The sequence below is a fragment of the Taurulus bubalis genome (assembly GCF_910589615.1).
Source record: "Taurulus bubalis genome assembly, chromosome: 8".
Classification (NCBI taxonomy): domain Eukaryota; kingdom Metazoa; phylum Chordata; class Actinopteri; order Perciformes; family Cottidae; genus Taurulus; species Taurulus bubalis.
In genome coordinates, this window is record NC_136596.1 from 23,168,373 (window position 1) to 23,183,629 (window position 15,257).

The following is a 15,257-nucleotide window of genomic DNA, read 5'->3' on the forward strand; positions in this document are numbered from 1 at the left end:
GTTTATTCAAATTAAGAAGTAGGAAGAGAGTTTTCTCAACACTTCCCCCAGCAGTTCATCACAAGCCCTGTGTGTGTCCGTGTGTGTCTGTGTGTGTCCGTGTGTGTCTGTGTGTGTCTGTGTGTGTCTGTGTTCCCCACCTGTAGCCAGGAAGCGATGGGCGGCCAGCAGCAGCTGAGGAGAGATCTTCACTTTTGATTCGTTCTCGTTTTTGAAGGCAGAGAAGTCCCTCTTATTCTTATTTGGCACCACCTTTTTCCTGTTGCGGTTATCAGCTGAAAAGTGACACACACAAAATAAAGAATATATTTATCAGAAGAATACAAAAAGGTTCTGTTAAAAGCTCAAAAGGTTTGTTGAATAGCTAAACAGCATTGCTTTTCTGGAAAGCCACAAGATTATCGCCTCATCTTGTAAACCTATATCAATGTCTAACATCTAAATACCTCAAAATCATTAATAAAAGTGAATAAATACACAACACAACCAGCTTGATTCAGTTCAGTCAGACGTCTGAGAGGACTCTACTCCACATTTCTACATTTCTGAACGGTCTTTGCTGCTTTCAGGTATCAGAAAGTCTTCTTTACAAAATAAGATGCATTTGGCGTGAAGGATTTGTTTTGTACGTGGAGAACAAAACGCAGTGCGACGATTCAACCAGACTGAAAGAGACAGAGTTGTGTCGGAGAGTTGTGTCTTTCTTGGTGAAAGAAACTGGAAGCTTAGCGTTTAAAGAGGAACGGGTCCTGTGTTTCACAACAACGCGGCATGAAGCTCTACGTCAGACTCCCCAATAGAAGAGATCAGTGCGGCGTCAGCAGCACTATTGGAATATCCACTGAGCGCAACGTGAACCGATGAGTCACAGTCAACCACGCAGTCGACTGCAGAGGGCCCAAAGAAAGAAAACCATTAAAAACGAATATTTAGAGCAAATTCAAAATCAAACTTTTGGGCACAACACCACTTCAAATGCAGATAATATTTTATCTGTTAAAATAGTTGTAATTGATGGAAAGACGAAAACCATCAATAGAATGGCTCATATCAAATTATTTAAATGGCGGTGGAACGAAGGTCGAGGTGTAAAATGATCTTCCCCGACAGTAAAGACCAACTCACTGTAAAGGTCCGACTCATCCAGGATCTCTGATTTGATGATCTCCTCGATGACGTCTTCCAGCGTGACCAAGCCCAACACCTCGTAGAAGGGATCTCCCTCCCCCTCGTTGTTCACCTTCTGGACGATGGCCAGGTGGGACTTCCCTAAAGAGGAACAAAGAGATTCATTAGTGGGAGAGTTTTAAGTCTTAGGTCTTCCAGACGAGTACACGAGGAGGAGGGCTTTGAGAGCGGGGACCCAGAAGGTTTAACCCCCGATTCCTCTTCCAGGTGTTTGGCTGCAAATAAATGAGCCTTGACCTTGATTATTAAAGCATTTACTTCCCCCCACACACACACACACACTTCTTGTCCAATGAAAAGCAGACAGAGCACTTAATAAATGGAATCTATTGCATTTAGTCCCCTTCATTCTGATTTTAATATATCTTTTCATGTGAACAGATCCAGGTGACGCTGGATAGTTTGATTATCTGAGTTAGTTCTGCACAAAACAGCAGCCAGAAGGCTCCTGGGGCTCAACAACAAGGGTTTGCCATTGGCAAACATGTTAGAAACAAGTCTAGGCTTTTAATGGAAACCACTTTTTAACATGTAGAAAATGTGTTTACCTGCGGCACTTCAGATTCATATCCTGTAAAGCATCATATAAAACACAAACAGCTAATATTTTCACTTGGTTACTGTAATAAATCATTTATTCTTTTATGTCACAGTTGCATTATTAAGCTGCCACACAACTGTATAGTATCCTAACTGATCAAAATAGAGACTAAAAATGCCAACCCTTTCGGCAAACAAAAGCCTGGTTGAAAGAATGACAGCAAGCTTGTAAAAGTCAGTGTTGTTGAGCTGAGATAACATGCAACTGACTGAACATGTAATGGGTCGAATATCCTGTAAAGAGTTTGATTTGGTTGCAAAACATTTAATCAAATGTAGATTTTTAGTACTTCCGGTTTCTAAATGTGTTAACAACTAATTGCCCTTCTTTGTTAAACCCTCCTACATGTAAATAGTTGAACTATATGCGCCACGTTAGTTTCTGGTGCGTCCACTATGGAGAGTATAAACTAAGCTTCAATCTCCTGACGACAGCAGAGTTCATAATCTTTCAGCAAAAGTATGTATTGCAGAGCTGCGGCTGCTTGCCGTCTCTCTGCGATCTATTTATTGATATTGAGGCGTATTTATACAACGGCTGTTGCGTTTTTCCAATCACATTGCAGCTCTCGGCCGTAGCCAGAAGCTGTTTGTGGGTGTGTTTTTGTACGCATGTTCAATACGTATTAAAACAAACCTGGCCGAGCCGCTCCGCCACGTCAAACAATCATATCACGATGGATTCGTTGGGCCTCCGCTTGCACCACAAATAGCCTGTTAATGAGTACAGGCCGTTAGAGTTTGGGGTTGGGTCTGGACTTTGGCCACGAGCGTTACCGTACAACACACACACACACACACACACACACACACACCCTGGCTGAGCTCTTCACATGACAAACTGTTCAAAGTGCAGATGGGTTCACGGAGAAGGTCCCCGATGGTCGCCCTGAATTATTAACCAAGAGTGACGCAATCAAGAAGATGTCTGGGAGTTTGCCCCTCCCTCAGTGGGTAATCTTCTCCCCTCCATACAGACAAAACGTGTGGGAATACACATGCAAGCAGCTGGTTTAAACAAACATTCATGGAAAGTAGGACGGGTGAGATGTTTTGGTTGCCTAAAAATAGGAGGAGCTGTCTCCACCGTCAGTCAAAACAGCATCTAAAAAAAGCACCGGGCATCTCATTCTCCCCAAAACAAAGAGCCATTGAGTTGTAACAAAGCGTAGAGCGACAGACAGACAGAGAGAGAGAGAGACACCGACAGACAGAGAGAGAGAGACACACACAGACAGACAGAATCATAAAAAGGTCCACCCACAGCCTTCGTTTCCAAAAGGAGAGCAGCGGATCAATGGGATTTACAAAGAGCTCATATGACCGTGCAATTAAAACAAGACCAAAGGCCATGAGCGTTTTGTGTGTGTGTGTGTGTGTCCTTGACGCCTGTGTGTCCTAGCAGCGAGGGCGCCGATGGCACGATGACACAAACACCACTCCACCCCCACACCTCGACCTTGCTTGAGGTTTTTACTACACGTGAATGGTGCAGAGGGACTTTTTAGGCGAGGCCCGTTAACTGCGGGTCCCTGTGATGTCACGACTCGAGACGTCGGGCGGTGACGCGCCGTGTATTTAGTCTGGACGCTCGAGAGGAAGCGGCCTCGCTGGAAATTCATCGTTGGCTGATCCAAACAGGAAGGATGGTTTTCATTTTTAAAGTTCATGTATCCAGGATCTGTTTGAGCCCATAAAATGTCCGACCAGTGGTCTTCACAAGTTTTCCAGCAGAAACTGATGTTTTCAAACAGCTTGCTTTGGCCGACAAAAAAGCAATTGATGAGTAAAAGAAGAGAGGTGATGTTTTTGACTAAATGAACGGCTTTTGCGAGTCAACTGATCAAATTAATCAACTCATTGTTGAAGCCACACACGGGGTTCAGCGTCCTCCTCAAGGACACCGGGGTTACAAGACTAAACCTGATCTGGACATCTCTAACCTGTATTCATGGTGACGAGCACCGGGACGTTAACCGGTCTGCATGAAACGGGCACGTGAACTACTGGGGAGGTGCAAAAACCCCAGAGACATGACACCTTTAGCACACGCCAGATCTTAATCCCCGACAAACGTCCATTGATTTTCACTTCAAATGAATCTTAGATCGGAAACACATCAGGAAGCACGTCACACGAGGGAGGAGCGGTGTCATTTCATGGGACCGTGGAGAACTTTAGTCGAAAAAGCCTCCGAGCGCATTCATTAGCCGATTGTTGTTCATTTCACACAAGATCACTGTGGCAACAAAAATAGAGACATCATGTCATGGAAAAGGCACTCTGTGTGTGTGTGTGTGTGTGTGTGTGTGTGTGTGTGTGTGTGTGTGTGTGTGTGTGTGTGTGTGTGTGTGTGTGTCCTCTCCCTGTGGTGCTGAGTCAATATTTCAGAGGAAGCAGGACCCCGGGGGACATACTTACCCCCAGTTACTGGTGACTCACTCACTCACACACACACACACACACACACACACACACACACACACACAGTGTGTGACCTGTGTCCGCAGAGTTTGTAATATAAAAATAAAACATAAAAACCACAGAGTCGCCGAGCCCCTGTGTGTCTTGTGCTCACCTCGGGTCTCACACAGAAACACAAACAGCTGTCACTTATCAAACTCAGACTGAGAATCTGAGCTGACAGGAGAGTGTTTTTTTTTGTTTTGTTTATTCAAAATCCGTCCCTCCGTCCATCTACAAGCTGAGGTCGCAGTGATTGCCGTCGGGCTCCTCGACGTCAGACTGCTGGTCTCTGACGTCACACTTTCAGATCAACCAGCTTTAGTTTACTAATCCTTCATTAACTGATCTCAGCTTAGCAGTTGTTTTTTATGTGTGTTTAAGTTTTTAATTTTTTTGGAAAATCAAAAGCCACAATGAAGTAGTTTTACTACCATCAGACAACTGCAGAAATGTCCGTAAAAATGTCCTGAAGCAGTGATGTCATCAAGCTGCGTGTTTTCATCTAACTTTCATCCATTTTTATTTTTTTTAAACGGTGTTGCTAATTAATTTTCATTCATTTACTATTCGTTTCATTTGAAATCTTTCTATCTGTTCATCTATCTCTATAAATAAAATACTATGCACACACAAATATGGAACAGCACACTGCGTGAGAGAGCAGAAGGACAATTTGCCAAAACAGGAACCGAGAAACGCGTTGACCTTTGTCAAACAACAAACTCTTCTCTGTTCTTTGACTGAGCAGCACGTCGTCACGCGCAACCTCCACATGTCGGGCTTTTTAGTGCCGGGACGGTTCCCCGCGTAGTGGCTTTGCCAGCTCGCAGCTTTCAGTGTGTGGCCATTTAGCCGGTGACTGAACACACGGCGCGTTGCGTGACCTTCCCGTCTGTTTCTCTGCCCTCTGGCTCTTCCGTCAGCAGCCTGCGAGCCGGCCTGTTTGTTGACATGAAACACGGGCGACAAAAGGGCCGAGGTGGGGGGGGGGGGGACCGATGAGTCTGTATGGGAGAGGAATGCCACGCGCATACCGCCCACGAGCGCACACAAACACCCAGCCGGCCCCACGCCACAGAGCAACGGCCGCCAACTGCGAAACGCGCCGCGCCGAGCGGGAGATGAAAACAAGCATGTGCGTGAACGCAGCCGACCCGCACGCAACCAAAGAGGCGCGTTGTGCGGGGGCAGGTCAAGCTCTTATAACCGGTTTTTCCAGCTTTTTTTTTAGAACCCAAACCCTGTATCGATCGTGGATGCGCTCACCACTTACGGCTCCAACAGAGGCAGTGATGAGGTAAAAAAAAAATATTTGGGGTGGTTTAGAACAGCGCTGCAGGAAAAAAATCAAAATCTGAGCGGGTGCGTCGGTGTGGACGTGCTGCCAAAAGAGCGCCAGTGAGGAGATGGAATAGAAACCGTTGAAGTTTGAAGGATTAGACACCAGAACAGTGCACTGCACGCTCCTGTGAGTCAGGAGTTTAAAACTGTAGAAGTTTCAACAGCACCAATCAAAAATATTATTATTTATTGCAAATCGGACCAGCCGATATGACAAAACAATCTGTATCTGAGAAGATGGATCGGGGATCTCTAGATTTATATTTGCCAATTTTTTGTGCCGATCCGATCCGTGACTCAAAACCGTGAGTTGTATGATCCGCAGCGCTCCTACATACACGACATGAAGCGGGTCGTGGCCAGAATACGCGTTTGTATCGAGGCCAGGATGAACATATGAAGTGTATTTTCGGTAGCTGCAGCAAAGTGGGCCCCGCTGCCAATGAAAATCTGAAACTAAACGTCTCCAGCCCGATCTGCTCATCCTGGAGGAATCTCCACTGCTGACATTATATCAGGCCCAGTGTTGCGTAATAGAATGTGTGGCAGAACCATCCGTTCAAACAAAACATAGAGCTGTGTGTGTGTGTGTGTGTGTGTGTGTGTGTGAGATCAAGTCATTAGTGCTGAGCTGCTCTTTCAAGCCGACTGATATCATTATGGCTCACTCACTCACACACAGACTAAAAGTTGAAGTTGAGAGGACTGCGGCTGCACCGTCAGCACTTTTAAGCTGAAGCGACAGGAAAAGAGAGAGAAGCAGCAGGCGGCTGATAAGAAGAGAGAGAAGCTGAGAGAACATTAGAGAGTAAAAGTCCACCCGTGTCTGGAGCCGGTCCACGTTTCCCAGAGCACAGATGCATCCCGGGCTGCAGGGGGTCATCACTGTGGTGTAGTATAGTGATCATTAATAATAGGTGAAGAATGAAACTCGGTTTTTGAAGTCAGATGGAAGAGTGCTGAGAAAAATCTAAATAAACCGCACTTTTTAAATGTGCAAACTCCACCTGCTGAGGTGTGACAACCAATGTGACAACCAATGAGAACAAAACGTACTTTATAACCTAAAAATAGCCGCAGACAATGGAAGAATTTGAGACATCAAAAAAAAAGGGGGTGGGGGGGGGAGTCAGCTGATATAAGAGAGAGAGAGAATGTTTACGCTCTGTGACTCAACAGATCACCTGAAGGGCCTGTCTAAAAAATAGAAAGTCAAACATTTGTTGACACACACACACACACACACACACACACACACACACACCTGCAGAAAACGCCAGTGGCTGAGAATGCTGTTGAGATCCAGTTGGCATATTTTGTGAAAATCTTCTCTTTGGTGACGTGCTTTATATGAATGATGTGTCAGTTCTTTTCTTTTTCTAAGATGCAACATGCCAACTTTCTCATGCCAATGTCACCTGAGGCTGCCGTTGCTCAACTGGGGTACACATTGTATTGGATAAGACAAAGTGCACGGGAAATAGGTAACAATTACCTTTTGTGACAAATTATGATTTGCTGAGATGTTCTCCAGATATGTGAAGGACACACAGGCAGACTGACGGCTTCCTCGCTTTACAGCGAGACTGCACTTTGCCCCTGGAAGCTTAAACGTTTGGCGTCAAGGGAGAAGATCAAATTGTTGTGGAGGCCAAAATGATGCCATATTCCTCAAACAAAAGCATGGATAAGTTCCATTTTAAGTGTTCAGATATGACTTTGTACTGCAAGTTTGATGACGTTTCAGATCAAAAGGGTGTAAAACGTGTATCGGTCGTACGTTGGTTACAAAATGTCCAAAGCGACAGAGTAAACAGGAATATTGTGGAGAAGTGGGTGGAGTTATACCACCGTCAGACACACACTGAATCAACGAACAACTGTGGGGAGTGGATCAGAGCTCTAAAAGCTGTTTGCAAACTGCCAATTCTTAAAAAATTAATCAGACGGAGCACAATGCCACAGATGCTTGTTTCATTTCCTGCCTGGAATAAAGTCATGAGCAGCATTTAGTGAATAATTCAGGAAGAGTTTGACAATGTTTTCCAGGCCGTTCAGTTATCTGGAAGATTCTCGTTTTACATGTTTTTTTTACTTCTGCTGGCCCACCGCCAGCTCTAATGTGAACACAAGCGCTTGTTACACAACAACAACGGAGTTCTGCAAAATTGGTTTTCCTGCAGCAATAAAAAAAAAAGCTATTATTGCTTTTATCGCATTCAAAATCGCTGGCAAAGACTGAGTCAAAATGCTCTTTCCTTCACAGACAAAAAACTAAACGGACGAATGGGCCGAGACAGAGAAGTGGAATAATAACTGGAGGTAGAGACACACCCATTATACAAAAAGGGGAGTGGAGGCGCAGGTCCTCCTTGTGACATCCTCATATGACACCGGAGTGGAAAATTCCTTTGACACACAAAAAGAGGCAGACACTAACAATACGCCTGGTCACTGGCTTCTTAGAGTCAGGTTCACGGGTGGGATTTGAGTGACAGGTTGAGGTTAGGCTCAAGTTAGATTGAGAGGAAGGAATGTGGTATAGGATGGTATAGCCAGTGTAGGGAGTGCCACAAGCTCGGTCACGTGAGTACTGGGAGTGCGTTGGAGCGGTTGGGACGCGTGACGAGGAAAACGGTTGAAAGTGTTGATTAAACACAGAGGAGACAAAAGAGGGGAGGGCGAGAAAAGAAACCACACAACCCTCTGAATGTGACAAACGTCTACGTCTGCAGGGCCCATCGGAGCAACGCTTCTTTGCAATGCAAATGTTTATTTTCTTGAATGTTCGGCCAATAAAAATGTCAGAAACTGGTGAACGTCTCCCAAAAAAAACAAGATGGCGTCCACAAATCAAAGCTATTCAGATTACTGCCGTAGAGGAGTAAAGAAACCAGAAAAGAGTCACATTTTAGAGACTGGAATCAGATGTTTTTTACTATTTAAAATCTTTTTTTTCACACTGATCCATCGATAAATAAAATAGTTGGGATTAATTTAACAGCTGACAAGTAATGGATTAATCTTTGCAGCTCTTTCTGGAGGACGAGGTGACGTTGTCATATTTACATATTTGCGTTTAATCCACTGGTTGTTTACAACTTCTCACAGTGGAACCTGAATATATCCTTAAATTCGCATGATACTTGCTGGGAAGTTTTTTTTTAAATATTTATTGCTTCCCAAACGGACGCACAATCGTTGAACCGTTTGCACACGTAACGGGGTCCTAAAGGCAGGGCGGGGCGGCCAGATAAGTGCCTGTCCCGAACACTGATAAATAGCAGACAATGCAGACGGTCCTGACGACCGCAGAGAAAACAACAAGCCGATTCACTTCCTGAGAGGCTCGACGTGTTTAAGGTTCAACTGGAATGTTGTGTTTAGTCTGTTCGCCTTCGACCTGCAGACTGACTCACAGCCCGGCTAATGCGGCTTCACTAATCATAACGAAGGGTGCGAGGAAGGGTAGTAATTACTTTATTACAACTGGAATATCAACAAAAATAAATTACTGGAAAGACGAAACACTTGATAATAAAGACGTTGAATACTTCTCTTATCTGAGGAATAAACAAATATGTTTGGAGAAAGAAAAAAATATTTTTGCATCAGTAATGCTCAAGGGACACGACCAATACATGTACAGCAGTTACCACTACAGGGCTGTTGTTACCATGGTTATCTTAGAGACACCCTCTGACTTTATGTTCAACTTAATATCTTTTTATCTAACATCTTATTTCCCCCCTGTTGAAATATTAAAATGTCTAATCAAGAGTCCAAAACACAAATACATGTGGTTTAATATCCTATAAGACTGAGATATGTATCACACATTTGGATATTTGGGCATTATTGCTTAAAAATGAACCCGTGTTGTGATGCAAATGGTTAAATAGTTGAGTTTGAGAAATAAAATGACTGGAGAAAATAATGTTTGTTTGAGCCTTTCTTCATTATCCCCATCAACATGAAACAAAATGGTGTAACTAACTGGTATTAAAAGATACAAAGGAAATATTGTCCTATATTTTTCTTTTTTTCTTTGATCCTTAACCGGTATAATTCAAAAGAGCCCGAAGACTAAATGTAGGCTCATATAACGCGCTGCTGCTCGAAGAGGACACCATGTGACAGTCTGTTGACAGAGTGTGATGAGCCTCCAGTGGATTCATGGTTCACTTGTGTCTGTGTGTTTTACAAATTATGCCCGATGTCCAGAGAGCACATGAATCCAAACCTCCATGCAAGTAATGACGAGTACGCACGAGGCCCCACCTCAGGCCATCGGCATTTATTTATATTCTACTACTCTATTCCACTATTTGCTATAAACCACACCCTCTACTTTTTATATGTGAAGACATCTTTTAGAGGGTGGTAAACTATTTTATTTCCTCTTTGACGTCTACGGTTATTATTTCCTGCATCATTAAAATGTCATCTCATCCGAAAAGGTCACTTCTTAGTCGATCAGAAAAGGTCACGTCACGATGACTGAAAGGGTTCACACACACACACGTGCGCGCGCTCGCAGTTGGACGCCGTCCCCGTGGAAACCGAAGCCAGGCAGCAGGTGAGAGGAACTTGAGATGTAAGCGGGGAGTCGGTTCAGAGGAGAGGGAGGCTGTAGGTTACCACGTCAACATGGCCACAGCATGGAGGCTGGCGTGGTGTGTGTGTGTGTGTGTGTGTGTGTGTGTGTGTGTGTGTGTGTGTGTGTGTGTGTGTGTGTGTGTGTGTGTGTGTGTGTGTGTTCCTTTGGATATTCTGGATTTTGCCCGTTTGGCTACAGTTTCAAAAACGAGTACATTTTAGAAGAAGAAGAAAAACCTCCTGTTGAATGTCAGAGGATTAAAACGTGATGAATTTAGAAGATAAAGAGCAGGAAGCAGTTAAGATCTACACTCACATGCAACCAGCTGAGAGACGTCATGATGACACAGTTGCATCGAGAGACTGAACACGTCGTTGTCGGTCGCAAAATTGTCGGAAAAATTTGGCATTTCCAAGGAATACTGGAGTCACTAAATCGTGCTCCTTTCACTAAATGCATCGTGCCGTCTCTCCTTGAGATTCTGAGACATTTCCCAGTTGGATCCATGGACTGTTTAGAATTAGTTGTCCAGCTCACAAGCCTATTGTTTTTTTCCAGAACCAGAGATTGCCGCCCGGTTGGATCACAGATGCCACACAACCCAATGTTAGTTTCAAATACAGAGAAAATCTTCAACACACTTAATCCAAGAAGAAAAACGTGACAGATTACGGTTCTGTCAGAGCAGAAGTGTTGATGAAGTGACTAGAAGCTGAAATACAGTCTACATTTAGACTGATCCAAGTGGGTTATACGCCGTTTCATAGTTCCAGCATATTTATACTCCCCCCCCTCCAACTCCGAATGCAATGTCACATTGCCAGACTTTTCCTCCAAACTTCCACCTCTAACTGCATTTTTCTGTCACACGTCGGGCTCCTTTTGTTCAAATTTCCCCAAAATATCAGCTTTCAAGCCGTTCAAGAGTCACAAGGCGGCACAGCTTCCAGGGAGGCCGCATGTCAACGAGCCGATGCGTCGCCTAAAGCTTTGCCGACCGCAGCAAAGACCCTTTCGTCCCATTCACATTGAAAACGGTACCAGATGTCCGAATTCAATCTGAGCTCACAACAAAGCAACCATCGCCAGGCCGTTGACAAGGTGAACATGTTTGTTACTTTGAGGTATATTTCTGGTGTGTATCTGCTCACCAGCGATGAGAGGGAGGGGATCTCGCCATCGTGTTACGAAACACAACAACCGAGTGCAGTAAATCTCTCGCTACCGAGCAAAAAGCCAATGGAGATTGTTTTCACTTCTCTGTGCAGCGTGTGTGTGTGTGTGTGTGTGTGTGTGTGTGTGTGTGTGTGTGTGTGTGTGTGTGTGTGTGTGTGTGTGTGTGTGGACTGCAGCTCGTTGCCAAACCCTCCCACCTCGCCAGCCGAGCCGCAGAGCCGTTTCTTTGGCCAAATGTCACGCGGCGCCACTACGGCAACTCAAAAGTCAACACCCACAGCGGCTGAATGTGAGACGAGCAAAGGGGCTGAAAAGACGACAATCGAGAGGCAGCGACTCAGCCGGGGTGCGTTCGGTGCGACGCAATGGTGAGGATGCTGTCAAACTTCCGGCGAAGAGTTTTCACCTTCATCACTTCGGGGAGGGAGAAGGAAGATACATAGACACAGCACGTGTGTGTGTGTGTGTGTGTCTACCGTCTGTGACCTTGAGACGCCTGAGAAAAGGAAAAATAAATCCCTGCGGGGGGTTTGTGGCGTCAGTGTGTGTGCACACACACACTCCCCTGCTCCTAAGAGAACGGGGTGTTGCACGTGAACAGCAGCAAAGCGAGGAGAGAAGAAGTAAAACGGGGGAGGGGGGATTTTGGATGTCAGCGATGAAACGCTTCTTTCCTGACAAAGACTCAACACCACTTCGGTCTCTTTTTGTCAGCAACGCGGCTGTAGAGAAACTGCTTTGGATCATAAGAAATAGGCCAACCCGCCGCTCTCTTGTTGTCATACCACCAAACATGTCTACAGACGAAAAGAGGGCTGAACTTGATTCAGCATCCCTCCAGAAACTCTGAGCAAACAACACCAGCTGGGAAATTTAAGACTAATACGACTTCCACATCGAATACTCAAAACACGAGGGATACCGTCTCCTAATGAAATGCTTGAAGCGCACAGCAACCGCATGTCATCCTCACACTCTGGACGGCAACCAAAATAAAAATTAAACACTTCATCTACGAACAAATACACACACACACACACACACACACACACACACACAAATGTTTTCTTTTTGTGTGTTTTTCCTATGGAGTGTTGCAGGAGATGGAAACTTCTCTCCGTTCTTGCTCGTCTCGTCTCCACGAAGAGGTCAAAGGTCAAGCTCAGCTGTCACCTCCTTGTGTAAACCAACGCAGCCCCATTGCTCACGGTGACGCGGAAGATCATCACGGCAGAAATGAGGCTCAAATAATGGGGATGACATTTGACCGACAGGAGAGAACAATGATACTAGGAAAGAGGAGCAGTGATGCAATCGTGTAACACACACACACACACACACACACACACACACACACACACCTACAGTTAAGCTTCCAAAAAATTACCTGCACGGTTTCTGTGTGGTGTCCATATTTTGGTCCCTCATGTATTTGACAAATAGTACTTCTACTTGAGTACTTTAGTACAACTTTGAGGCACTTAAGGCAACTAATACATTATTACTTTAACTATCTATACATACATACATATATATACACACATATATATATATATATATATATATATATATATATATATATATATATATATATATAATAAAATGAAGCTACTCAGCAGTATAGAAAAGTAACACTGCGCTGGTAACGGTGGAGCTACTTTTAAATTGGTGATGCAAACTTTAATGCATCAACTTCGTAATTCAATAATAAACCTTTTTCTTGAATGATCAATACTTTAAGTTTATTTTGATGCTGATTAAGTAAGATTTTTAATACTTTTCATCACACCAGTGCTGCTACATTTACTTTAGGATCCGAGTACCTGCACCACCACGGTGTTAACCTTGGACACATGCACTCAAACATCCCCACACACCTTTCTTGAACTCCTCCAGCATGGAGTCCAGCTTGGTGTCGTGGAACACGAAGTGGACCGGGTGGTTGTAGAACTTGGTGATGGTCTTGAGCGTGGTGCAGTCGTCCGGGTCCACGAAGGCCAGGTCCTTGACGTACAGGATGTCCACGATGTTGGAGCGCTCGTGCTCGTACACGGGGATCCTCGTGTACCCGCTCTCCATGATCTCGGACATGGTGTTGAAGTCCAGCACGGCGTCGCTGTGGATCATGAAGCAGTCGCCCACCGGCGTCATCACGTCCTCCACCGTCTTGGTGCGCAGCTCCAGCGCGCCCTGGATCATGTTGAGCTCCTCCTTCACCAGGTCGTTGTAGGGCTCGGTGACCTTCAGCATCCCGACCAGCTTCTCCCGGTTGTACACGGTGCCGATCTCCTGGCCCAGCACGCAGTCCAGGAGCTTGCTGATGGGCCACGACAGCGGGAAGGTGAGCAGCATGAACAGCTTGGTGACGAGGATGGTGTTCGCGCCGACCGCGAGGCCGTGGCGCGAGCACAGCGCCTGCGGCACGATCTCGCCGAAGATCACGATGCCCACGGTGGAGGCGATCACGGCGCCGATGCCGGACTTGGTGAGGTCGTCCAGCAGGATGGTGAGGCTGGTGTTGGTGAGCACGTTGCCGAGGAGCAGCGAGCACAGCAGGTAGTTGCCTTTCCGGCGGATGGGCTCGATCTTGCGCGCGTACTTCTTCTCCTTCTCGGTGCCGCAGCTCTGCACGATGCGCAGCTCCATCGGGTCCAGCGCCATCAGCCCGAGGTTGAGCCCGCTGAACATGCCGGACAGCACCAGCAAGAAGCAGATGAGGATCACCTGCAGCCAGATGGGCAGCAGGGACTTCGCCACCTCCACCACGCGCACCCTGCCGTCCTTGTCGTCCATCAGGTACCACGTCTCCTCCTTCTCCGACGTGTCGCGGATGCACAAGCCGAACACCTTGACCACCTCGCTCTTGCGGAGCTGCTTGATTCGCAGACTGACCACGCCGGAGGTGTTCTGGTTGGTCACCGCCATGGACCCCTTCACCTCTATGTCCTTCGTGAGCTCGGAACAAGTCCTGTTGATCGGGTCCATCAGCGCGCCGAAGGTGTCGTCCTCCTTTTCGCTGGAGTAAAGTTCCGTGAACTTGATGAGCGCCGAGCTGTTGGGCAGCAAGTGGAGCCCGTAGAACCTGAAGAGGATGTCGCTGCCCTCGGTCACCTGGATAACCCCTCTCTCGGTGGTCCCGGCCGGCGTGACGCTCTTCTCCAGCCGCATTCCGAGGAACCGGGGCCCGCTCCGCGACTCCGCCGCCGGCTCCTCGGCCCGACCGACCGCCAAAACACAGGAAAAGACGAGTAAAGTCAGCGTGAACCCCCGTCCACTCGAGTCTATCGCCATGTTTGTTTCGCTCTCTGCGAATGGGGGAACTGACGTCACCTACTCGTTTCCACTCGAGCCCACCCTGCTCATTTGCATTCCTGCATTCATCGGACACGCAGCCAATCAGAGGGTGATACGTCATTCGACCGAGCCCCCTTCAGTTATATTTCTTAAGGTCGACTCATATTTTTCGGGCTTTTAAGGTGGACTGTGGGGAGTTAAAACATGTCACTACGTTACATGCTTTTTTTCTCACTGACTTTATTTTTAGATTTTTTTTTTATGATACATTTAGAGCTTTGACACCACAGACATACCAAATAGTGTATTCATTTATTTATCTATTTATTTTTAATAGAAGCTGAAAGACATGAGTGCTGGTCGATACAGCTGAATTCCCATATAATACATTTTTACATTATTTTTCATTAGCAACAATCCAGATATAGTGTATTGACATTTCAATTGCAATTACCTTTTTTTTTATTAATCTCCATGCCTGTATTGAAGGATACATGGGATTAATACAACTAACTGACATTAAACTATTTGAATTTAAAGAAAGTTTTTTTAGCATGGTCCCTTTTCTGAAAGATGAGGAGTTACGTAATGG

At 45.8% G+C, this 15,257-nt stretch overlaps 1 protein-coding gene across 1 annotated transcript in view; it reads right to left on the reverse strand.

The window, feature by feature from the left end:
- The window catches only part of LOC306740028 (metal transporter CNNM4), a gene marked incomplete at both ends in the record, with an annotated part of 36,109 nt that extends 21,447 nt beyond the window's left edge, over positions 1-14,662 (reverse strand). Inside the window, 3 exons of the mRNA XM_079222131.1 lie at positions 141-275; positions 1,126-1,269; positions 13,249-14,662. Of these exons, the coding sequence (XP_079078257.1) occupies positions 141-275; positions 1,126-1,269; positions 13,249-14,662 (1,693 nt within the window). The remainder of the gene's footprint in view (positions 1-140; positions 276-1,125; positions 1,270-13,248) is intronic.
- Between the last annotated feature and the right edge of the window lie 595 nt (positions 14,663-15,257).